We start from the raw sequence: 22,136 nt of genomic DNA, 5'->3' as shown, positions 1-22,136 counted from the left end.
TTTAGCTTTGCCTAAACTCTGCCCCTCAGCCAGGCAGCCTGAAGAGTGACTGGAGCCAGCAACCAACGAGCAGGATGACCTGCTTACGGGCTTAATCCTGCTGGGGCATCAGGGTCACTCAGGGGTGCAGGGATTAGGGAGGCTTTGCCTGTCCATCTCGGGGCTGTTTCTCTTTTTAGCCTGAACAAAAGAGCCTCAAGGAAAAGTGCACGGCCTCCCCCGCTTTGCCCAGGAGGCCCTGCGGCCCAGCTGTGCCTTGCGTAAGCTCCGTAGTCCGGCTGCCACTCAGTCAAAATAAAACTGGATTTTGCTGCCCCTGAAGAGCAAGGTTGGACTATGCAAAAGGGCAGGGTGGGGAAATAGCTGTCGTCCCACATCACCCTGGGAAGGGAGCCATGGGTGTTCCCAGCAAAGTCTGCCAGCTGCTGTGAAGCCTCAGAAGCTCCAACTCTCACCCTCTCCCATCAGCCACAGCAGGCTGCTGGACTACGCCGCGCACGGCACGCTAGATGGTCTGACCGCCGTTAGGCGTGTCTAATTCTCATGGAGAAGAGCGTGCGCGGCTCCCCAGCCGGAGAAACCACACAGCTGCACAGGGCCACCTTGGCCTTCCGGCTGGGCAGGGAGGCAGGCCGGAGGCTGGAACCTGGTCACCCTGAGAAATGAAGAGCCTCGGGCTCACCCCCTTTGCTGCTATGCAACGGTTCAGATTTGCACCTTTGTTCTTGATTGGCCCCCAACAGCCAAGTCAACCGAAAAGCCAGGCCGGCACCTCTGGTTCAATGAGTAGCCACACTGTGGAACTCTCCAATTGCAAAAGCTCTTTCCAGCATTTTGGCCAGTGATGACGTTCAAATCCCCCCATTGTACAATTACTGTGCTCACTTTCAAAAAGGAGCGTGTCCGTGTCAAAAATTAAAACACATTCATTGGTGTAGTCTGAGCCTTACTTGGTTTTGTGTTCCTAAGGCGCCTCTTATCCTTAAAAGCCAAGATCTTGCTCTCCAGAGGGGGACATTTCTGCTTTTGAGGGAAGTGACCCGTTGGTGGCAGGACTGGTAACTTTCAGCCCAGCCGCCTTGTCCAGCTGCACAGCGCTGCTTCAAGTCAGGGCCGGGTGGCGCTTTCTCACTGCCAGCCCCCCACCTGCCTTCTTCCCAGGAAGGAAACGCGTGGAGCAGCTCCTTCGGGATGGCGGGATGGTTTCTCACAACTTGAACCCTTTACTCTGAATCTGAGCCCAGGGATGATGGCGATAACAATGGAGAAGAAAAATTCAACTCTCAGGTGGCACCTCCTGGCCCGCGCACGACACGCAGAGAGAGGGCCAGAGGCCTGTCTCCTTGGGCATTACCTTCAAAAGCCCATCTGGCCACGCTGAAGAGGAAGGGCCTGGCCGGGGGAAGATAGGCGCGAAGCCCCGAAGGCTCCCGCCGCGCAGCGGTCGAGCAAAGGGCGGGCAGTCAGCAGGGAGACGCCGAGCGCTTCTTCGCCCCGCCCGCCGCGCTGCGGCCGCCTCCCTCCGCCTGCGCCCCGCCTCCTTCGCCGCCTTGCTCTCCCGGAGACCCCGGGCCGAATCCGCCTCGCCTCGCCCTCCTCTCCTCTCCTCCAGCACCCGGCCGCCCGGAGCCCGACCAGGGGGACCCCAGCCGCCCATGCCGTGCCGCCCCCGCCCCCCGCCGCCGCCGCCGCCGCCGCAAGCGCAGCAGCCGCCGCCGCCGCCGCCTCTCGCCGCTCGGCTGGGAGCTCGCCCGCCGCCCGGCCCGCCCGCCGGCATGGAGTCCCAGTGCGACTACTTCATGTACTTCCCGGCTGTGCCCTTCCCGGCCCGCGAGGTGCTTCTGGGGGAGCCAGGCCGGTACCGGGCCTTGCCCCGGAGGAACCACCTCTATCTGGGCGAGACCGTCCGCTTCCTGCTGGTCCTGCGGTGCCGCTCGGATGCCGGCGGCGCTCCCCGGCCGCCCTGGGGGAACTGGCAGGCTCGCTCTCGGCCCTGGCCAGCGTCAGCCCGGCTGGCGGCGGCGGCGGCGGCGGCGGCCTTGGAGACGAGGCCCTCCTTGGTGAAGCAGCGGAGGAGGGCGCGGCTGGAGCCGGGGAGGCGGCCGCCAATGGCAGCGTCTTCCGGGAGTGCCGGGCGCTCCTGACCCACGGCCACGGCGCCCCCGGAACGACGGCCGTGGCCGTAAGACCGGGACCGGGGCGGCGGCGGCGGCGGCGGCGGGGCTGGCTGCGCCCCAAGGAGCGTTCTGACCCTCGGCTCCCTCCTGCAGGTCCCCCCCGAGGAGCCCATCGTGTCCACCGACGAAGTCATCTTCCCGCTGACCATTTCTCTGGACCGGCTGCCGCCCAGCACCGTCAAAGCCAAAGTAAGCCCCCGCCTCGCCCCGCCCCGACCCCGCCGGCGCGCTCTCCGGGCGGGCTGGTCTGAGGCCGCTTCTCCCGCAGATCGTGGCGACCGTCTGGAGGCGCGACCGAGAGAGAGGCGAGGTCCGCGAGCGCGGCTACCTCAGCATCCTGCAGGATCGGGCCCCTTCCCAGATCTTCCGCGAAGAGCAGGGCGCCTTCAAGGCGCAAGGTGAGCCTAAAGGGCGGGCGGGCGGGCGGGCGGCCTCCTGCGCTGCCCCCGGGGCGGTGCGGAGCTGACGCCTCCGTCTCTGCCCTCGGTTTGCAGTGAGCACCATGCTGACCGTGCTGCCGCCCCCGGAGCTGAAGTGCCAGCAACTCAACGTGTCCGGGAAGCACTTGACGGTGCTCAAAGGTGCGTTTGAGGAGGGGAGGGGAGCTCCGTCTCTCCTGCAGGCAGGCAAGGCAGTCGGCCTGCCTTCCCTCCCTCCCTCCCTCCCTCATGCGTGGCTTTGCCCCGTCTCCTTCCCAGTTCTGAACGCGGCCTCCCAGGATGAGCTCTCGGTGTGGGACGTGCGGATCCTGCCCAACTTGAATGCCAGTTACCTTCCCATGATGCCAGACGGCTCTGTCTTGCTAGTTGACGATATCTGGTAAGAGGGCCAGCAGGGAGGGAGGGTGTGTGTGAGAGAGAGAGGGGGGGGATTTAAGCGGCATTCCCTGCTTTTGAGCAGCCCACATCCCACCTTTCCCTGAGCTGCATTTCCCTAGGCCCAGTTCCAGGGCTGGCATAGAGCCATAGCAGGGCCTTAGTTACAGCCCGTTTGAACCCCCCTCACAGGGCTGTTGTTTCGTTGTGGGGAAAACAGGAGGGGGAGGAAGGTGTGTTGGATCCCTTCGCTACCTTATTTTTAAAAACAATAAAGGGGGAATAAATAAATGTGCTCCTCTCTCACCTTGCACCATGGGTGATTTCTTGCTCCTTGGAGGAGGCTGTGAGGAAGGTATCCTTCCTGGAGGGGGGGCTTGGGCTACCCTGAGGAGGCAGGAGGAGAAGCTGCCTCCGAGAAGGAGAACCCGCCAGGAGCTGGGAAGGGAGCTTCTTGCATGGTGGAATCTGGCATGGGATCCTCCGCTTTTCCCAGCGGGAGGGCTGTGGGCAGAGGCAGGGCTGCATCCCCCAGGCCTAGAATTGGGCAGGGAAGCGTGTGTGGTGTGTGTGTGTGTGTGTGTGTGAGGAGGGGGCTGGGCCGCAGGCTTTCCTTGGGCTGCTTTTGTTCCCCCTCCCCACAGCCACCAATCCGGAGAAGTCTCCATGGCCTCCTTTTGCCAGGTGCCCTCAGCCAACTCTGCCTGGCCCTGCTCCCTCCGGGCGCTGGAGGAGCAAAATTTCCTTTTCCAACTGCAAGCGCCAGAGCAGCCCCGGACCGCGCCAAAGAGGTGAGATTCTCCCTCCCCTGGACCCCAAGGGCTCCTCCTCCTTGCCTGGGCACCTGCAGCCCCGAGCGGGAGAGGGACACGGGGGGGGGGTGGGGGCTACCTCTCCTTCTCCTCTGGCACTTGCAGGGCCTGGAGGTCCCCCTCATTGCGGTGCTGCAGTGGTCGACCCCCAAACTCCCATTCACGAGCAGCATCTACACGCACTACAGGTGAGCAGCTCTCCCTTCAGGCCGGAAAGGACTCCGCCAGCCCCCCCCTTGGCGGAGGGTGGGATCAGGGCCCCCCAGGGCCCCCTTTTTCCTGCTGGGGATCCCCCTGGTGTGGCAGCCCAGCACTTACTTTGCCTTCACAGCCACCTGGCCAGAGTTGGCTCATCCGGCAGCCGCCTGCTGGAAGCACCCCTGAATTCTGTCCTTCTGCTGTTCTGTCTAACGCTGTCCCCCCAAAACTGTAGCCTGCCAGAGGAGGAGGAGCCTCCTGTCCCAAGTGGGCGGTCTGACGTCCAGACACCCTCAAGCAGCCCTTCAGGGGGGAGAAGATTCAAAGCCTGGTTCAGAAATGTAGAGGCCACTTTTAGTGTATTCCTTACACAGGCGCTGCCCCCTTTTTTTTCGGGGGTGGGGGGTGGGTGGGTTATGCCATTTAGAGGCGGAGGGAGGGGCCCAGCACCAGAGGAGCTGGCCTTCCTGGGTCAACCTTGGCAGCCAAAGCTCCAGGGGTCTCACTCACCGCCGGGAGGGAAAAGCTGGAGGACGGAACCAAAGGAAGGCGGCCTCCAAGCCAAGAGCTCCGGGGCTTCAGGCAGGCTGTGCCCTCGCTTTCCCTCCTAGGCTGCCCAGCATCCGCCTTGCCCGCCCCAGGTTTGTGATGACTGCAGAATGCGAGTCCCCGGTCGCCGTGCATCGGCGCTTCGTGGTCACGTACACCCTCATCAACAACCTGCAGGACTTCCTGGCCGTGCGCCTGGTGTGGACACCAGAAAGTGCTGCAGCAGGTGAGCTGGGGGTGGGGGGGTGGAGGAGGCTCCTGGGAGCATCACCTCTTTTAGGCTTGGCCCACGGTGCAGCGGCCGGTGGCCTGGGAGGGCAGGCCGGGAGCTGCACAGGCCTCTCCCCGCCCCCCGCAGCCCGGGCACCGATTGGGTTTGGGGGCCTGGTGGGGGTCTTTGGGCCCCTCTTGACCGCCCTTGCTCTTCCCCCCTGGGTCCCTTAGGGAAGAAGCTGAATGCCTGCGACGAATGTCACGCCACCCCAGACCCCCAAGACTCCATTGTGTGCCACACCCCTCTCAACAACCTGGGATTCTCCCGCAAGGGCAGCGCCCGCACCTTCTGTGTCACCTTCCAGGCTCTGCGTGCTGGCTTGTTTGAGGTAAACGTCCCCACGTGCTGCACAAGACAAGCATGGATCAGTTGGCTCCACAAGCCAGGATCCTCCTGCCAATTGCAATGACCAATCTTGGTCCCATCCAGTTTCAACATTGCACAGCAGGAGGATGGCAGACCAACCAAGACGACTCTTCTCTCTTCTCTCCCCCCAGCTGTCCCAGCACATGAAGCTGAAACTCCAGTTCACCGCCAGCGTGTCCAACCCGCCTCCAGAGGCCAGGCCGGTCTCCCGCAAAAGCAGCCCCGGGAGCCCGGCAGTGCGGGAGCTGGTGGGGCGTCATCAGGCCAGCCTCGGGCGCTCCCAGAGCTTCTCACACCAGCAGCCGACACGGGGACACCTCCTGAGGTGGGTGCTGTAGAGGAAGCTGTCTTTCGGGGGTGGGGGGCAGGAAGGAAGGAAGCGGCTGGAGAGGCCCCCATACGGGGCTCTGCAGGCCTCAGCTGGGAGGAAAAGGGCGGGACTTCCTCCCTGCTCACCTCTCTCCCCCCCCCCTCCCGATAGGTCAGGAAGCGTCATGGAGCGCCGGGCCATCACGCCCCCTGTGGGCTCCCCAGTGGGCCGCCCTCTTTATCTACCCCCGGACAAGGCTGCCCTGTCCCTTGACAAAATTGCCAAACGAGAGTGCAAGGTGCTGGTGCTGGCGCCCGTCACATGACCGAGGAGGGGAGGCCCCAGAAGGGGCAGCACTGGGAACCAACCCACCGGACGCGCCACCCAGCCTCAGAACCAGACCTGCTCCAGACACCTGAACTTCACAGGATGGACCCCCTCCTGCCCCCCCAATTCACCTCCTCCAATGGGAGACTGCTCAGCTTCTCTGGTGGCTGAGGGGGGGCTGCTTGCCCCTCTCGCCCACCCTCTCTCTTCCTCCGGCTGAGAAGCAGCAAGGAGAGATTTTCACTGGGGGGGCTCTGTATTAAAGCCAAGAGGAAGCAGCAGCAGCTGCATGCCCCCCCACCCCCAACCAAGGTACGGACAGCAGCAGAGGTCCCCACTGAAAGGCACCTCCAGCCCCTGCCGACAGGAGGAACCTTCCGCCTTCCCGCCCTGCACTGGGCCACAGGACGGGACCTGGAGGCTCCCAGACTTGGCTGCATTCCTAGACGGGGGAGGGCCAGTCTCTAGCCCCCTCCCTACCTCACCCTCCCAGGCCAAGGCCACTTTCCATTGCACTTTATTTAATTTTTGTTATTTATATTTTTTATTTGCTCAGAAGCAACTCCAACTCCATGTATGTGCTTACAAATAAACTGCACTGGCTGGCCGGCAAGTAACACGCTTCCTGGATCTCTTTGGGGTCCTCTGGCACCGTCCCTCTCCCGCCGGTGGGTTCACCTGGTCTCCAGGCAGCCTCCGCTCTCGGTCTGCACTGCTGGCCTAGATCTTCCCCTGGTTTCAGGCAGCCCAAAGCATCCAAGGTGGAGACCGCAGACGGCACGGAAGAGGCTGGGCAGGCGCTTCTCCTCAGGGCGATGCCTGCCAAAGCAGCCCCTTGGCCGGAGCGCCAGGCAGGGAAAGGCGCTGCCCCTTTCGACACCCTAAGGGGCGTTTGTGGGGGTGGGAAACGCCCCCCCCAATAGGGACCAGAAGCGGAAGGGGGAATGGGAGGCACCAACGCGGCTTCCAGGAAGGAAAGAAGGCAGGGAAGGTCCCCCTCCCCTCCCCTGGGGACTGCCCCCCTCTCCCCCCTCCCTGCCGTTGGGGGAGGGGAGGGGGACCGCAGAGCAAGCCTGCTTCCACGTGACGGGGTGGGGGAGGGGATGGGACGGGGGAGGGGGGCCGGAGCAGCGGAGGGATCCGGCACCGCCGCTCAGACGACCACGGGCTCCGGGACGCTGTTGAGCCGCTTCACCACGAAGAGCTTCTGGCCGGAGACGGTCGCCAGCAGGGAATGTTCCCCGAAAACCACTGCGGGGAGAGGAGGAGGAGGAGGAGGAGGGGCGGCGCCGGTCAGCGGAGGCCCCCGCACCCCGCCCTCGCCCCGCCCCGCCGGGACGCTCACCGGAGAGGCGGCGGAAGGGCAGCTCCGGGCCGCGCGGGAGCCGGAAGGCGCAGGCCGTGCTCACCAGCTCCGCCATCGCGCCCGCCGTGCGCTCGTCGTTCTCCAGGTCGCCGGCCGACTGCGGGGAGAGGCAGGTCAGCGGCGGCAGCCGCGGCGCCCCCACCCCTCGCCCCCTCCCGCGCCGCCCCTCACCGCCAGGACGGCGCCGTCGCAGATGACCAGGTAGCCCGTCTGCTCCGGGATGCGCTCCAGGCCCTGCGTGAGGGCCGCCGCCGCCGCCGCCGCCTGCCGGGAAAGCAGCGCTCGGTCAGCCCGGCCGCCCCCGGTCGCCCGCCCCCCGCGCCCCCTTCGGAGCTCACCATGCCCGCCGGAGCCGCCGAGAGTCGCAGGCGGAAACGGAGCCGCCCACCCACCGCTACGGAAACGGAAGGGGCCGACCTCCGGAGACTCCCCCACGGGCGCGCCCTTCCGGTGAGGGAGATCCGGCCGGAAGAGGCTTCGCCTCGGGATTCGGGCGGCCCCCTCCCGCGGGTAACCCCGCCTCTTCCGGTGACGCCGACGGCAGAGGGCGGGGCGGTCTCGCCTGCCCCTCCCTCCCTCCCTCCCTCGCGCGGGGCTCCCCTTCGGCTGCCGAGCCCTCCCGGCCGACGCCCGACGCTGCGCGTGCTGAGCGGCCCGGTTTGCGCGGGGTGCCGGTCACCCGCCGGAGGCCGCCCTGGTGCCGCCGCCGCCGCCGCCCCGCTCCGGGCTGGTTGCACCCTCAGTTTAGTTTGATTTCCTTGCTTGTCCTTGCACCTCGTACAACGGAACCCAACGCCGTCTTCACGACCATGAAAATAAACCCAAACACGCGTCCTCCACCCTTCTTCACACATTGCACCGCACCCACCCTGCCCTCTGCAGCAGAATTCAGCAGAGCTGCTGCCCTGGGACAGAAGCTGCTTTTCAGCCTCTTCGTCCTGGTTTCTATTCTCCTGTACCGTCTGCCAGGTGGGAATAGTTCCCCCCAAAGGGGCTCCCAGGTTGAGGGGGATCTTTTGAACTTTCTTAAGGCAGCGGGAGCTCTCAAGCTCTTGCAAAGAGGGGAGGGGGCAACCCAGGATCCTCTGAGGGGCAACGACCTCAACCCTCTGGAGCGCTTTCCTGTCTGGCCCTGCGCAATTGGCAAACCACGCAGGTGTGCAGGAAGTTAAGATACTCTCTCTGGGGCAGCGGGAGAAGGTCCCCAGCAGTTTCTCATCAGGTTGTTGTTTTCTGAGAAGCCTCACGTAGTAGAATCTCTGCTGGGCCCTTTTGACCAGGGCTGCAATGTGGGCACCCTAGGTCAGGTCCTCTTTTAGGGTAACACCCAGAAACTGAAAACTGGCCACTTGCTCCACTCCAAGGTCTGATCTGTTCCTTCTATAATCCACTATAAGCAATAACCAAGTTATTGTCTCCCCACCACGAAAGCAACCGGTCCACCTCATCTCGGTAGGCAGACTCATAACTTTTCCCTTATGGACACCGAGAGCGTTTGCACCAAGACAGATTCCTTGGGTGTCCAATCACACTTGGCCAATAAAAGAATTCTATTTCTATTGTATTCTTATTCTATTCTTATCCTATCCTAATCCTATCCTATCCTATCCTTATTGTACCCCATGACTATCATTGTTGTACCTGATGATTCTGGACTCTTGACGAATGTCTCTTTTCTTTTATGTGCACTGAGAGCATTTGCCCCAAGACAAATTCCTTGTGTCCCCAATCACACTTGGCCAATAATTCTTTTTCTTTCTTTCTTTTTCTTTCTTTCTTTCTTTCTCTTTCTTTCTTTCTTTCTTTTTCTCTTTCTTTCTTTCTTTCTTTCTTTCTCTTTCTTTCTTTCTTTTCTCTTTCTTTCTTTCTTTCTTTCTTTCTTCTTTCCTTCCTTCCTCCCTCCCTCCCTCCCTCCCACCCATCCATCTATCCATCCATCCATCCATCTATCTATCTATCTATCTATCTCATTTGATTGCTTATTCTACCCTATGACTATCATTAAGGGTTGTACCTGATGATTCTTGACTCTGATGAATGTCTCTTTTCTTTTATGGACACTGAGAGCATTTGCCCCAAGACAAATTCCTTGTGTGTCCAATCACACTTGGCCAATAATTCTTTTTCTTTCTTCTCTTTCTTTCTTTCTTTCTTTCTTTCTTTCTTTCTTTCTTTCTTTCTTTCTTTCTTTCTTCTTTCTTTCTTTCTTTCTTTCTTTTTCTTTCTTTCTTTTTCTTTCTTTCCTTCCTTCCTTCCTTCCTCCCTCCCATCCATTCATCCATCCATCCATCCATCTCATTTGATTGCTTATTCTACCCCATGACTATCATTAAGGGTTGTACCTGATGATTCTTGACTCTGATGAATGTCTCTTTTCTTTTATGGACACTGAGAGCATTTGCCCCAAGACAAATTCCTTGTGTGTCCAATCGCACTTGGCCAATAAAAGAATTCCATTCTATTCGTTCAGGCTGCAGAGGCTATTAGTATCCGAGCCAGGCTGAGTGGTGCCTTGGAGGAGCTGCCACCCCGGTTGGGGTTCGGGGGCGACAGGGTCCAGGAGGCTCAGCTAAGAGCTCTGTCGGCCAGAAAGCCTGGCAACCTTCCCCAGAGCCCCCCCCATCCTCCCCCCGCCCCAGTGCGGGTGAGAGAAGGAGGCAGCTTGGCAACAGGGAGGTTTATTAACGAAGAGCTCAGGAGAGAGGGACACCGCCCTGGGCTGCTACAGACCCCCGCTGCAGCCCTGCCTGCGGCCGGACACCATGGCCTTCAGGACGAGGATGCTGACCAGGATGCTGAGGGCCAGCAGCAGGGCCACGGCCAGGGCCGCGTGGATGGCGGTGGTGACGGCGAAGGCAAAGAGGAAGAGAGTCCGGTGGCAAAAGTCCGGCTGGCCAAAGTGCTCGTAGTCTGGCGGGTAGATGGGATAGACCCACACATTGCCTGTAGGGGGAAAGCGGGGAGCGTGGCTGGGAAGGGCTGCTGCTGCTGCCGCCGCCTCCAGTCAGCCCCACGCGTGACACCAAGGGTGGCTTGAGCCCAGTTCACCAGAAAAAACCGCCATGACCCCTAGGAAAAGCCCTCCGGCCATCGCAGCCGGGCGGCTCTGCCAGTTACAGGTTGCAGGTCATGCAGCTCGGTGCCCCACCCTGGAAGGGTGAGGACCCCCAGCTGGCACCCCCAGGAGCCCCTCCCCCTACCTGCGATGAACCAGACGCAGAAGAAGAGGGAACCGGCTCCCCGCCAGCAGTTGAGGAGGGTGCTCGGTCGGTCGGTGCCATCCCCGCAGGGAACACAGCTGAGGAACAGCAGCAGGAGTGCAACGGCACTCAGGATGAGCAAGTAAATGGGGAGGAGAGGCTGTCGGGGACACTGGCCAAGATAGAGTGCTCCTGGGGACGGAGGAACAATGGAATTAGCACCTTGGATTCTCAAGACCTTCCTTCAACATGACGCACCCCAGAATGGACCCCTCCTCCTGCTGGCCTGGGCTCTCAGGACCTCCCTCTGTCAAAAGGAGTCCAAGTGGGTGAAGCGGAAGGTGAAGGAGGACCCCTTCCTGAAATTTGGGAGCCCAGTCACCTCCCAGGTAAAAACCCCAAGCCGCCCATGGCTCCAGCCAGTATCTGTATCCCCCCCCCCCCCAACCCCAGGGAGATATGCAAGCTCTGAAGGCAGAGCTGGAAGGAGGGCTCGGGAGAAAAAGCAGCCCAGCCCGGTCTCCATGGTCAATTCAGAGGCAGCCCATTTCCACAGCCCAACAGCAAGAAGGGCCGGCAAAGCTGCCTCTGTACCCGAGTCCCCAGCCAGGAGCTGCAGGCCAAAGCAGATGCCTGAGTGGCCAAGCTGCTTCTCCGGACCACACAGGCCACTGGCATCTTGGGAAGGGCAGCCCAGCCAGCCTTCTAAGCACCACACCTCGTGGGCCTGGTTCACGGAGCACATCCAGGCACAAGCCAGTAGTACTTCGTAAGCCAGGGTTTGGGTCCCACCAGCCACGGTGGTGGTTACGATTTCCCCAACAAACTAGGACCGATAGCCTCGCAGCAGATTGTACACAGCAGATGATGCAGCCCCTGCAGGAGCTGAGCACTTCAGAGCGGGTCCAGGAGCAAAGGACTCTGGCACCACCAGAGCAGGGGCAACAGGCCAGCCAAAGGGGCTGTGGGGAGGCAGGGACAGGGCGAGGGTTTCACTCACCAATGGCGATTCCTGCCACAGGCAGCGCAGCAAAGAGAACTTTTCCTAGGACTGGAGGAGGAGGAGGAGGAAGAGATTAGGCCACGCTGGAGATGGGGGAGGGGGACGGGACCCAGCAAAACCAAGGCGTGGAGGAGTAAGAGCAGCCTACCCATCAGGAGGGAGCGCACGGAGGAGGAAGGCTCTTCGGCGGCCCTCAGGAGGGGCCTCTCGGGCTGGGACTCCTCGGCCATGGCAGCTGCTGCTGGTGGTGAAGTCGAGGGGAGAACTGAAGGCGCTGGCCGGCTGCCTTTCCACGCCCACCCCACCCCTTCTTAAGCCTCCCCTGCCTCTGGCCTCCTGACCCAGGTGTTGGCCCACCCTCCGCAATTACAATTGAGGGGGGGGGAGGGGGGCAAAGTTGGGCTCCGCCCTCCTTTAAGGCCGTGGGTGGGTGTGTAAAGCAGTGAACGGCTGGGGTGGGAGGGACCGGCCCCCTCTTCCCTCGCTTGCCTCTCAGCTGACGGGCGGCCTGTAGGCGGGGCTCCCCAACGACCAACCTGGATGAGACAACCAAGAAGCCCCATGAAAGGAGGAAACTGAGCTCAGGGGCCCAAATGGTTCTGCACAATCATGGGCGGTCAGAGTTGCCTGATCTAAACTGCCCTCACTGGACCACCAGGGAGTCAATCCGGATTGTCCTTCACCCTCCTCGTAAAGCTTAGGAGGGCTGCACGTGCCTTGAATGAGGAGGGCGTAGAAGCCAGCCACTGGTTGCCTCCCACTGGGCCCGCCCTCGGCAATTGCTGGGTTGCTTACTGGGCTCCCCTTGAGGGCCTGGGGTGGAGCTTTGGGCTCAGGTGCCCAAACGCCAAGCAGGAGTGGAATGGGAGAGCGCCAGGGAACCCGCGGGGTCGGCCAGTGGCAGCAGGCCCGTTCTGCCTGGTTCCCAAGACCAGGCGCAGGAGACCCCCATCTTGCTCTGGCCTGCACCCTCTCCAACCTGCACAGCCCTGGGAAGGTCCTGGAGGCCCAGAAGGTGGGCCCCTTGCAGCACCCCGCCCTGCCAAAAAAGGCCTCCCTCGGGTGCTGTCAGGCATTACGAGTACAGGCGCCCTTCCTTTCCCAGGCAGTTGGTAGTTTTTCTCATAAAGTTTACGTTGAACTTTTCCCACCGTTTGGGCTCCTTTGTCACCAGAGACAGGTCCCCCCCACCGCAGTTGGCCCAAGCTGACCTAACCCAAAGTTGCCCCCCGCCCCGAGCAAAACCGATGTGGGGGGGCAAGAGTCCTCTGCACAGGGATGCCTTCAGCCCCTCCCATCCCAGCGGTGTCCTTCCTGCCCTCCCCAACTCCATCTTGCAGGCTCTCGGGCAGCCCAGGTGGGTGCACTTGATGTGGCTTTGGCCGCCCCAGCCGAGCAGCGTCCCGGAGGCAGCAGAGGCCCGGCCATGTGCCTATCTGCTCAAGGCAGAGATGCGTGCTCTCTCATGCTCAGCCGTGCCCAAAGGGGAGGTGGGTGTGCCGGACAGAAGCTCCCTCGGCCCCTCCCTATTCCCCCAGCCAGGGCAGATCTGAGTCCAGGTGGGGGAGCACAGCCCAAATGGGAGCCAAGCCCTCGGGGGGGGACGGACCCTGAGAGCCAGGAGGCCCAAGCGCCCCACACTGTTTACCTGAAGCAGAGGGGCTTCACTCAGCGGCGAGAGGACAAAAATGGACAAGCTGTTCTGACGCCACCTCACTCTTCCTTTCCAGCCCGCAAGGAGCAGCTGACTCCTCACTTCCTCCTGCTGCCTCTGCCCCTCCAACCCCACCCTGTGTGACTGTGCCTAGGGTGAAGTTGCTGAGGAGACGGCCCCCGGCCCCATTACTGGCTCTTCCCCCGGTCAGGACCCTTCCCAAAGTCCCAGGAGGAGAAGCTGAGGTGATGTGAGGCCTAGTCAGGGGCAGCCAGACCTCAGCCATAGACCAAACCTTTGCCAGCTGAGGGCAAGGCAGCTCTTCTGCACGCTTCTGGTGCCTGGGAGGGGAGGAAGAGGGCCCCCAGGAGGAAAGATCAGCCGCCCTCCCCCACCCAACAACCCCCCACCCCCAGGCGCATGCAGCCCAGAGCGATTGAATGGGCGCTTGGGTTTAAGGTCCGTCTTCTGCCAGGTTGCACAGTGGGCCAAGCGACTCCTGCAGCTGCCAAACGCCTTCACTTTTTGTGCTGTAAGGCCAAGGCTCCACTGGCAGCTCTTCTGTCCAAGGCTTGGTGAGGCTCTGTGCCCATCCTCCCTACAAGAGCCTTCTGGACACGCTCAAAAGTACGGTCATCAGGTTCAGCTTCCATGAAACCAAGGGGAGCTTTAATCTCTGTGGTGAGAACGGCCGCCTCGCTGCCGGCTTGCCGTGAACCAATGGGGAGAAACTGGATGGGAGGGGGGAGAAAGCGACACTGAACTGTTGAGATCTCTCTGGACAAGTCTTCACCGTCCTCTCCCTGGGAGAAGAGTGGCCATTCCCAAAGCACCTTGTTTCAATGTGATTGGACAATAAGAGACTAAACAATGGGAACGGGCCAGAAATCTGGCGCAAACTCTCACTTCTGGCTTTGCACCATTGCAATTCACTTGTCTTCTGGTAAACTGTACGTTTTTCAACCAAGGTTTGTTTTTACTGAGAAGCCCAAGTTGAGGCAGGTCTGGCATCTCTTCTGTTGCCCATAGACACCTTCCATTGTAGACAAGCCCACTAGGCCAGGAGCCTGGATGGAACTCAGCGGCCAGGCCCCCGTTCCAACGAGTGGTCCTTCACAGGGCTACATCTACATGGAGGGAAGTCAGCAGTGGGGGGCCATAAGGTTCCCTCTTAGGCCCAGGACTCTTCAATATCTTCATAAATGACATAGGTGAGGGAATAGAAGGGGAACTAAGCTGGCAGGAATAGCCAACACCCTAGAAGACAAGCTCAGGATTCAGAATGATCTTGGCAGACTTGAACAACAGGCCCTATCCAACAAAATAAAATTTAATGTGGAAAAAAGTAAGATTTTACACCCGGGCAGGAAAAACCAAAAGATCAAGCAAAACCTGGCTCAAAAACAATAACTGTGAGAGGGACCTCGGAGTCCTAGTGGATGATCACTTAAACATGAGCCAGCTGTGTGCAGTGGCAGCCAAAAAGGCTAATACAATTCTTGGTTGTATAAACAGGCGTAAGGTCAAAATCGTGAAGTATTAGTAGCGCTTTATAAATCCTTAGGAAGGCCACACCTGGAATCCTGCATCCAGTTTTGGTCACCACATTACAGAAAAGATGTTGACACGCTGGGAAAAGTGCAAAGAAGAGCAACTAAGACGATTAAAGGCCCGGAGACTAAAACATATTCTGGAGAACGGTGGCTGGAATTGGGTTTGGCCAGTCTAGAGAAAAGCACTGGGGGGCTATGATAGCAGTAGTCCAGTATTTGAGAAGCTGCCATAAAGAGGGAGGGAGGGGGAGGCAGGACAAGAAACAATGGAAAGAAGCAACCTGGAATTCAGGAGAAACTTCCTGACAGGACAATTGACCACTGGAACAGCTTGCCCTCAGGAATATTTGGTGGCTGCCTCATCCCTGGGATGTTTCCAGCAGGGCCTGGACAGTCTCTTGCCTGAAATGGCGTTAAGATCTCCGGCTTGAGCAGGAGGCACGAGTTGAAGACCACCAAGGTCCCTTCCTCTGCCTCCAGGCAGGGCTCCCTGAGAAACACAGCTGCCCCGGGAAGGGGCCTCTCAACGCCACAGCAGGAGAGTCCGGTGACTCTCCTTGGGGGTGAAGCAGAAGCCGGCATAAAGCAGCCCTGGGGGCCTACTTAGGGTGTTTTGTGAACCTGGCTGTTTTCTTGCAGGTTCATTACCAGGGCGAGTAGGGAGTGGGGTTTGTTCTCATTTTATGTGGGGAGGAGGAGGAGGAGGAATCCTCTGACTCACCCAGACCACCAAGTAGGGCATCGCCCTCCAAGGGCACATGCGCCAAGGGTCTCCACCGATGAGCCCAGGCTAAACCCCTTCTCCCTGATTGTTCCCTGCAGGCCACTTCTATCCCTAAATCCTTTTGCGCTTGGCCAAGCCGGATGCAACCTTGTCCAAAGGGACCCCAGACTTCCCTGGAAACAATCTCCCAACGGAAGAGGTGATATCCAAACCGGAGTCTGCCCAAAAGCGGCAACTCTTTTTTCCAGCTGGTCACACATACCTCGTCACTTCGGACCGGACTATCATTTCAAGGAACCAGCAGAGACACCTTCATTTGCCCTCGACTGGGCCACGAGGAGCCAGGCTTTATTGGTTGCCGGTTCCTGCTGTGGAACCTGAGCCTGAAAAGGGCCCAGGAAAGGTTCGGTGCCCCTCCGTCGGCGACCGAGGGAGGGGCTGTCCTGGTGGAAGTCTCCGACCCCAGCGGCTTTTGGGGTCAATAACCGCCCCAGGCAGGAGGGCTCTCCCCAGGGACCAGCCGCTCGCCTCGATCCCCCCCTTTATTGAGCGCCACCACCTGCTCCCTCCCTCAACACCTGGAACGGGGCCCCGTGGCCGGGCACAATGACGTCCGCGATGGCCAGGACGCGGGCCCGGCTCTCGGCCTGTCGGGCGGGGTCTTCGCTCAGGGCCGCCCACTCGCCCTCGTCCTCCTGGTGCTCGAAAAGGTCTCCGGCCACCACCACGCTGCCCAGCGAAGTGCCCAGCACCAGCAGGCTGACGTCGCTCCCCGTGTGGCCCGGAGTGGGCAGCACCTCCAGGTGCCCCGCGTGGATCGCGTAGGGGGCGCCCCGGCGCAGCCCCGTGGGCAGGTAGCGGCCCCCCGGCTGGCAGACGTCCGTGCCCACGATCAGCTCGGCCCGCGGGAAGAGGTTGAGGTTGCCGGCGTGGTCCGAGTGGCCGTGGGTGCACACCACGTGGGCCACGTCGCCCGGGGACACCCCGCGCTCCGCCAGGCCGGCCAGCAGCCGCTCCCGGGCCCAGGGCCCGCCCGTGTCCACCAGGGTCAGGCGGGGGCCCAGCACCAGCGACACCGTCCCGTCCGCCAGGGTGGAGCCGTCCGCCTGCGCCCGGCAGTAGCCCTCCAGCACCACCGACACCGAGTACGGGCAGCCGGGCAAGACCAGCGGGGCCGGCCGCCGCCTCGCCATGGAGCCGCCGCCGCCGCCGCCGCCGCCCCTGGCGGGAGACCCGAAGGGGAGACCGGTGGGCGGAGCCCCGCCCCGCCGCCCCGCCCGAGACGCAGCGCGCATGCCCCGCCCGAGCCCGTCGGCGTCGGCGTCGCCGTCTAGTGACGTCACCCGGGCGCCGCGCTCGGCTGGCCAATGCCCGGCCTGGCGGGCGGGCGGGCGATGGCGGAGGAGAAGAAGCCGAAGGTGGGCAGCGCGCAGCTGCCCACCGAGTCCATGAAGGTGATGGCCGAGTCGGTGGGCATCGGGCAGGTGCCCGAGGAGACGTGCCAGCTGCTGGCGGACGAGGTCAGCTACCGCATCAAGGAGATCGCGCAGGTAGGCGGAGGGCGGGGCGGGGGAGGGAGGCGGACCCCCCCGCCCCGCCCCGCCCCTGCGGCGCCCACCGGCTCCTTCTCCGCAGGACGCGCTGAAGTTCATGCGGATGGGGAAGCGGCAGCTGCTGACCATGGGCGACGTGGACCTGGCCCTGAAGCTGAAGAACGTGGAGGTGCTCGGGGAGGAGGGAGGGGAGGGGCTCGGGGCGGGGGTGGGGTCTCCGGGGCTCCCCTCGCTCACCCCCTCCTTCCCCGCCCCCTCCCCGCAGCCGCTCTACGGGTTCCACGCGCAGGAGTTCATCCCGTTCCGCTACGCCAGCGGGGGGCCGGGAGCTCTACTTCTACGAGGAGAAGGAGATGGACCTGAGCGACATCATCAACACGCCCCTCCCGCGCGTCCCCTCGACGTTTGCCTCAAGGGTGAGGACGGCACGACCCCCGCGCCCCCTCCAGCCGCCAAGGGCCTTGCGGGGGAGCAGCATCCGCCTGAAGCTCCCACGGGGGCAGAGAGGTGCCTGTCCCTCGGGAAGAGTGCCCCCAATGCCAGGGGAAGGAAGGCAGCATCCCTCCTGCTGCGTATCCTCTTTCTCCGGTGGGGGGTCCATAGCAGCCTTGGAGGGAACCAGCTGGAAAGGGCAAGCGGCCTACCCCGTTGCCTTCCTGGGAAGGTCCCTGTTTGAGGAAACGGCCTGGCAGGCCCACCTGCACAGCCTGTGCCGTCTCTTGCACCTATATGGAGGTGTTTGGGGGTGGGGGTGCCCCAATGGGTGTACTGTAGTCAGAGCATGGCATGCAGCGGAGCTTCTCCTGCACCTTCCCACGCTCTGCTGTCTTGGAGGTTCCTCCTCCCCACCCTTCTCTCAACCACAGCAAGGGGGCAGGTGACAGCCAGAGGACCCGTGGCCCATGCAGCATCCACCTGTATTAGGCTGTTGAGCAGAGCAGCTGCCAATGTAGAAGCAGCCAGAGCGGAAAGGCAGTCAAGTGTCCTGGAGTTTGTGCTGCTTTATGTTTGTTTACAAGCTGTTAACTTTTACCCTTCCTGACCTGTCTTCCAATTTGACTCTGTAACTCTGCTGCCCAGAAGAGACCGAACCAGCTATTATCTTCCTCTCTTTGAAGCTTCTCCCTTTCTTCTAACAGCACACTGGCTGAGCATTGAGGGAGTTCAACCGGCCATCCCCGAAAACCCACCTCCGGGTGAGTTCCAGAGCAGGGCGGGCAGCTTCCTGCCTCAGGCAAGAGAATTGGCTTGGCAGCTGCTGCAGCTTAACCTTGACCGGAGTCCATCTCTTCCCTTCGCAGCCCCCAAGGAGCAGCAGAAAGCCGAGGCTACCGAGCCTTTGAAGGCAGCCAAGCCGGGCCAGGAGGAGGAGGAGGGAGCTCTCAAGGGCAAAGGACAGAGCGCCACCCCGGCCGATGGCAAAGGTCAGCCTGAGCACGGTGGGGGTGGGGTAAGGGGCAAAGATTAAGCCCCCTTGCTTGGCACCTGCAGGGGGGAACTGACCCTCCCAGAGCGAGGAGGCACTTCAGGGAAACCCCAGGGGCCTTGGCCACCCCAGCCAGGGCCTGCCAGCGATTGGCCAAGAATCTGGCTTTGCCAGGCACCCAAACCTCTGTCTCAGGTGGGGTGGGGGGGTCCACGGAGGACTGGCAGGTCAGGAACCATTTCAAGAGAGGGGAGCAAGCGGGGGTTTCCCCCATCTCCACTCCCTGGAGGAACCTTTGGCACTGTGCTTTCTGCTTGGCTCTGAGCCACCCCCCCGTTGGCTTCCTGTGGCTGTGCTTCATGGGCTGAGGGGGTGGGTGTGTCTCCTCTGTGGGCCCAGCCGGTCCCCCCAATAGGAAGGGGAGACGAGGATAACGGACCCTTTGCCTCCTCTCCACCTGCCCAGGCAAGGAGAAGAAGGGGCCCCTTCTGGAAGGAGCCCCCCTGAAGTTGAAGCCCCGCAGCATCCACGAGCTCTCCGTGGAGCAACAGCTCTATTACAAGGAGATCACGGAGGCCTGTGTGGGATCCTGTGAAGCCAAGCGAGCGGTGAGCAGGCAGGGCAGACAAGGCTGCCCCCCTCCCTCCCTCCAACCGGCCGGGTAGCCTGGGGACCTTCTCCAAGCCCTCTGCCACGTCCAGCGTCCTATCCCTTGGCCTCCAACAGGCGTGGGTGGAGTCTCCCTCGCCTGCCCAGAAAGGGGCATTGGAGCGTCTCCCCTGGAACTGGCCGGGCTTCTTGGCAATGCTCTTTGCGTGGGGGGGGGGGGAGAGGCAGGTCCTTTCCCACCTGATAGTCCTGCCCAGTACCCTCCTTTGGCTCTTACCCCTCCCCCTTCTCTCCCCAGGAAGCCCTTCAAAGCATTGCCACGGACCCCGGCTCTACCAGATGTTGCCCGATTCAGCACGTTCATCTCTGAGGGGGTAAGAGAATGAGTGGGGGGCTCCCACTCCCTCTGCCAGATCTTGGCTGTGGTGCCAAGCCATGGGGGGTTGAGGGAAGTCCTGTGGCCTCAGCTGCTTTAACTGGGGGGGTGGGGGGAGAGAGCCGTCCCAATTTCTTGGAGGCAGGAAGAGTTGCACTGAGCCAGCCTGCTTACGAGTGACTTTGGGGGAGGAAACCGTCCTGCCTGGGATTAAGCTCTTGGTAGACCCTCCCTCCCTCCTGTGGATTCTTGGAGGATCCTGAATATTGGGGGTGCCAAGGTTGCCAACTGGCTGCTTGAAGATGCTCGGAAGACAGCGACCCTGGAGCAGAACCCCTGGTCCTCCTCCTCCTCCTCTTCCTCCTCCTCCTCCCAGCGTTGCCCCTGCCTCTGGCACCTTCCGTGCACCCAGTGGGCCAGCGCTGTGCTCTGAGGTGTCGCTTGGCTATGAATTCCTTGGCCTCCCATTTGGGAACCCCCGCAGGAACCATGGGCCCACCTGTGTTGGGGGTTAGGCCTGTTCCTTTTCAGAATTCACCCCCATCTCCTGTCCGGCCCAGCAACCGGCATCCAGGCAGCTTGGAGCCCCTGAGGAGGATCCCGCACCAGTGCTGGATGGGGCCTTGGGGCTGTCCTGGGAGGAGCCTGGCCAGCTCCTCGGCCTCCCCACCGGGGGAGAGGCCTCTGCTTGGGGAAAGTGGACGTGGAGCAGCCTCTCCCAGGGAACTGACCCCGCGGCCCCCTCCCTGCCCTCCAGGTGCGGGTCAATGTGGTGCAGAACAACCTGGCTCTGCTGATCTACCTCATGCGGATGGTCAAGGCGCTGATGGACAACCCAACCCTCTACCTGGAGAAATACGTGAGCGGCCGAGCCCCTGGCAGGGAGGGGCGGGGGTGGGGGCAGGGGGCGGGCGTTGACGGTCCCACTGGTTGCTGCAGCTGCACGAGGTCATCCCGGCGGTCATGACCTGCATCGTCAGCCGCCAGCTGTGCCTCAGGCCAGATGTGGACAACCACTGGGCCCTGCGAGACTTCGCCGCTCGGCTCATCGCCCAGATCTGCAAGAACTTCAGCACCACCACGAACAACATCCAGTCCCGCATCACCAAAACCTTCACCAAGGTGAGGGCCGGGGGGGCCGGGGGGCTGGCCGCCCGGCTCTCCTTCCGCTCCTCACGCCCTCTCCTCCCTTTGGCCCCCAGAGCTGGGTGGACGAGAAGACGCCCTGGACCACGCGCCACGGGTCCATCGCTGGCCTGGCGGAGCTGGGGCCTGACGTGAGTGGCCGCCCAGGGGGAGCTGGGACGGGACGGGGGTCCCCTGGGCCCAGCTTGGCCAGAGAGCCCAGAGGCTGCTTCTGCTCTCTCCTCTCCAGGTGATCAAGACCCTCATCCTGCCACGGCTGCAGGTGGAGGGGGAGCGTGTCCGCAGCGTCCTGGAGGGTCCGGTGGTCAGCAATATTGACAAGATTGGGGCTGACCACGTCCAGAGCCTCCTGCTGGTAAGGGAAGCCGCCCCCCCTCCCTGGAGCAGCCCCTGTGAAGAGGCCGGGTTGTCCCACCCGGAGGGGCCCTGCTTGCCCTCTGGAGGAAAGCTCTGTGTGTGTGTGTGTGTGTGTGCCTGTGTTCCCTTGGGAGTTCTACTAAGTGTCTTTTCCTTTCTCTCCCCCACAGAAGCACTGCGCCCCTGTCTTGGCCAAGCTGCGTCCCCCACCGGATAACCAGGAGGCCTACCGAGCTGAGTATGGCGCCTTGGGCCCCTGCTCTGCACCAACGTGGTGAAGGCCCGGGCCCAGGCAGCCGTGCAGGCCCAGCAGGTGAACCGCACCACGCTGACCATCACCCAGGTAGTTCGGCCCTCGCTCCCCCCTCCCCCGGTGTTTCCCTAAGGGTGGCAGGAGGCAGGTCTCACCACCGGCGCCTCCCCTCTTTCTCCCCCGCACAGCCTCGCCCGACCCTGACCCTGTCCCAGGCGGCCCAGGAGGCAGCAGCGCCAGCCGGGCACCCAGCATCATCAAGGTGCCCGGCTCCATCACCCTCCCTGTGCAGACGCTGGTCTCCACCCGGCCGGCCACCCCAACGCAGCCCTCCCCTCCGCCTACCAAGTTCATCGTCATGTCTTCCGCCTCTGGCACCTCCACCTCCCAGCAGGTATGGCCAGCGGGGGTGGGGGCAGTGGGGGTGGGGGCCTCTTTCCTGACCTCCTCCTCCGGCTCTCACAGGTGATCACGCTCAGCGGTGGCCCAGCCGGCACGTCCACTTCGCCCGTCACCAGCACGGTGCCCAGCACTCAGCCCCTTGTGAAGCTGGTTTCCGGTGGGCAGGCGGCCCCCAGCCCCCCCATCTCAGGCAGCGTCCAGAAGTACATTGTGGTTTCTCTGCCCCCCGCCACAGAGGGCAAGGGGGGCCCCTCCCAGCTCTCCCCCTCCTCCTCTGCTCCACCCAGCCTGGGACTTGCCAGCGGGGCCCTCAAGCAGGAGCGCAGCAACAGCCCCCAGCTGCCGGGAGCTGCCAGCGCCACCACCAGCGCCACCGCTTTCCTCACCAAAGCCACCAATGGCGGGCAGGGCTTGGTGCCCGGGTCCCCACAGCCCCCCCTCTAGACAGTCCGGGACTCCGTTCCTGCACCACGCCTCTCGTTGCTGTGGGAGGACACCTCTAGGGCCCCCCAGGACTGCCCCCCCGTCCTGCCCACCTGTGTGAAATTGGAGAGAACGCGGGGTGTGTGTGTGTGTCTCCCAGTTGCAGGAGTAGCCAGGGTGGTCCTTCCGCTGCCTTCCACAAAATATGTTTGCTGTAAATCTTTTCCAGTACCTAATAAAGATGCCTGTTCAACAGCATTGCT

At 62.2% G+C, this 22,136-nt stretch overlaps 5 protein-coding genes across 5 annotated transcripts; 2 read left to right on the top strand and 3 right to left on the bottom strand.

Annotated features, from left to right (window-relative positions):
* The first annotated feature begins 1,523 nt into the window (after positions 1-1,523).
* TRAPPC14 (trafficking protein particle complex subunit 14) lies at positions 1,524-6,441 on the top strand. Its single transcript, XM_087948641.1, has 11 exons — positions 1,524-2,182; positions 2,271-2,366; positions 2,446-2,575; positions 2,672-2,758; positions 2,876-2,996; positions 3,637-3,780; positions 3,906-3,992; positions 4,614-4,777; positions 4,996-5,153; positions 5,323-5,516; positions 5,673-6,441. The coding sequence occupies exons 4-11, from the start codon at positions 2,680-2,682 to the stop codon at positions 5,824-5,826; spliced, it is 1,101 nt and encodes a 366-aa protein (XP_087804767.1). The 5' UTR covers positions 1,524-2,182; positions 2,271-2,366; positions 2,446-2,575; positions 2,672-2,679; the 3' UTR covers positions 5,827-6,441.
* Positions 6,354-8,005, bottom strand: LAMTOR4 (late endosomal/lysosomal adaptor, MAPK and MTOR activator 4). The gene is made up of 4 exons (XM_087948651.1): positions 7,976-8,005; positions 7,366-7,716; positions 7,174-7,291; positions 6,354-7,079 (listed from the first exon to the last, which is right to left on the bottom strand). The coding sequence occupies exons 1-4, from the start codon at positions 8,003-8,005 to the stop codon at positions 6,982-6,984; spliced, it is 597 nt and encodes a 198-aa protein (XP_087804777.1). The 3' UTR covers positions 6,354-6,981.
* Positions 8,006-9,856: 1,851 nt separating this feature from the next.
* Positions 9,857-11,933, bottom strand: LOC113429665 (transmembrane protein 272). The gene is made up of 4 exons (XM_026692171.2): positions 11,546-11,933; positions 11,395-11,445; positions 10,395-10,586; positions 9,857-10,137 (listed from the first exon to the last, which is right to left on the bottom strand). The coding sequence occupies exons 1-4, from the start codon at positions 11,625-11,627 to the stop codon at positions 9,917-9,919; spliced, it is 546 nt and encodes a 181-aa protein (XP_026547956.2). The 5' UTR covers positions 11,628-11,933; the 3' UTR covers positions 9,857-9,916.
* A 3,706-nt stretch (positions 11,934-15,639) lies between these two features.
* On the bottom strand, positions 15,640-16,625 carry MBLAC1 (metallo-beta-lactamase domain containing 1). Its single transcript, XM_087948635.1, has one exon. It carries the CDS (start codon positions 16,621-16,623, stop codon positions 15,871-15,873), a length of 753 nt encoding a protein of 250 aa, XP_087804761.1. The 5' UTR covers positions 16,624-16,625; the 3' UTR covers positions 15,640-15,870.
* An 84-nt stretch (positions 16,626-16,709) lies between these two features.
* On the top strand, positions 16,710-22,131 carry TAF6 (TATA-box binding protein associated factor 6). Its single transcript, XM_087948634.1, is given in 19 exon segments — positions 16,710-16,878; positions 16,964-17,050; positions 17,147-17,196; positions 17,198-17,271; positions 17,274-17,297; positions 18,021-18,077; positions 18,183-18,305; positions 18,773-18,915; positions 19,215-19,255; positions 19,257-19,290; positions 20,050-20,151; positions 20,232-20,414; positions 20,495-20,569; positions 20,668-20,793; positions 20,966-21,047; positions 21,050-21,138; positions 21,237-21,267; positions 21,270-21,442; positions 21,514-22,131. Coding segments are annotated over 19 exon segments (2,031 nt in total). The 5' UTR covers positions 16,710-16,722; the 3' UTR covers positions 21,895-22,131.
* The last annotated feature ends 5 nt before the right edge of the window (positions 22,132-22,136 follow it).

The sequence above is a fragment of the Notechis scutatus genome, unplaced genomic scaffold (assembly GCF_049901735.1).
Source record: "Notechis scutatus isolate UNSWTSFEM ecotype Mainland unplaced genomic scaffold, rNotScu1.2 NSCUCTG29, whole genome shotgun sequence".
NCBI classification, from domain to species: Eukaryota; Metazoa; Chordata; class Lepidosauria; order Squamata; family Elapidae; genus Notechis; species Notechis scutatus.
Note: the sequence above shows the minus strand (reverse complement) of the source record. Positions and strands in the feature narration are given on the sequence as shown.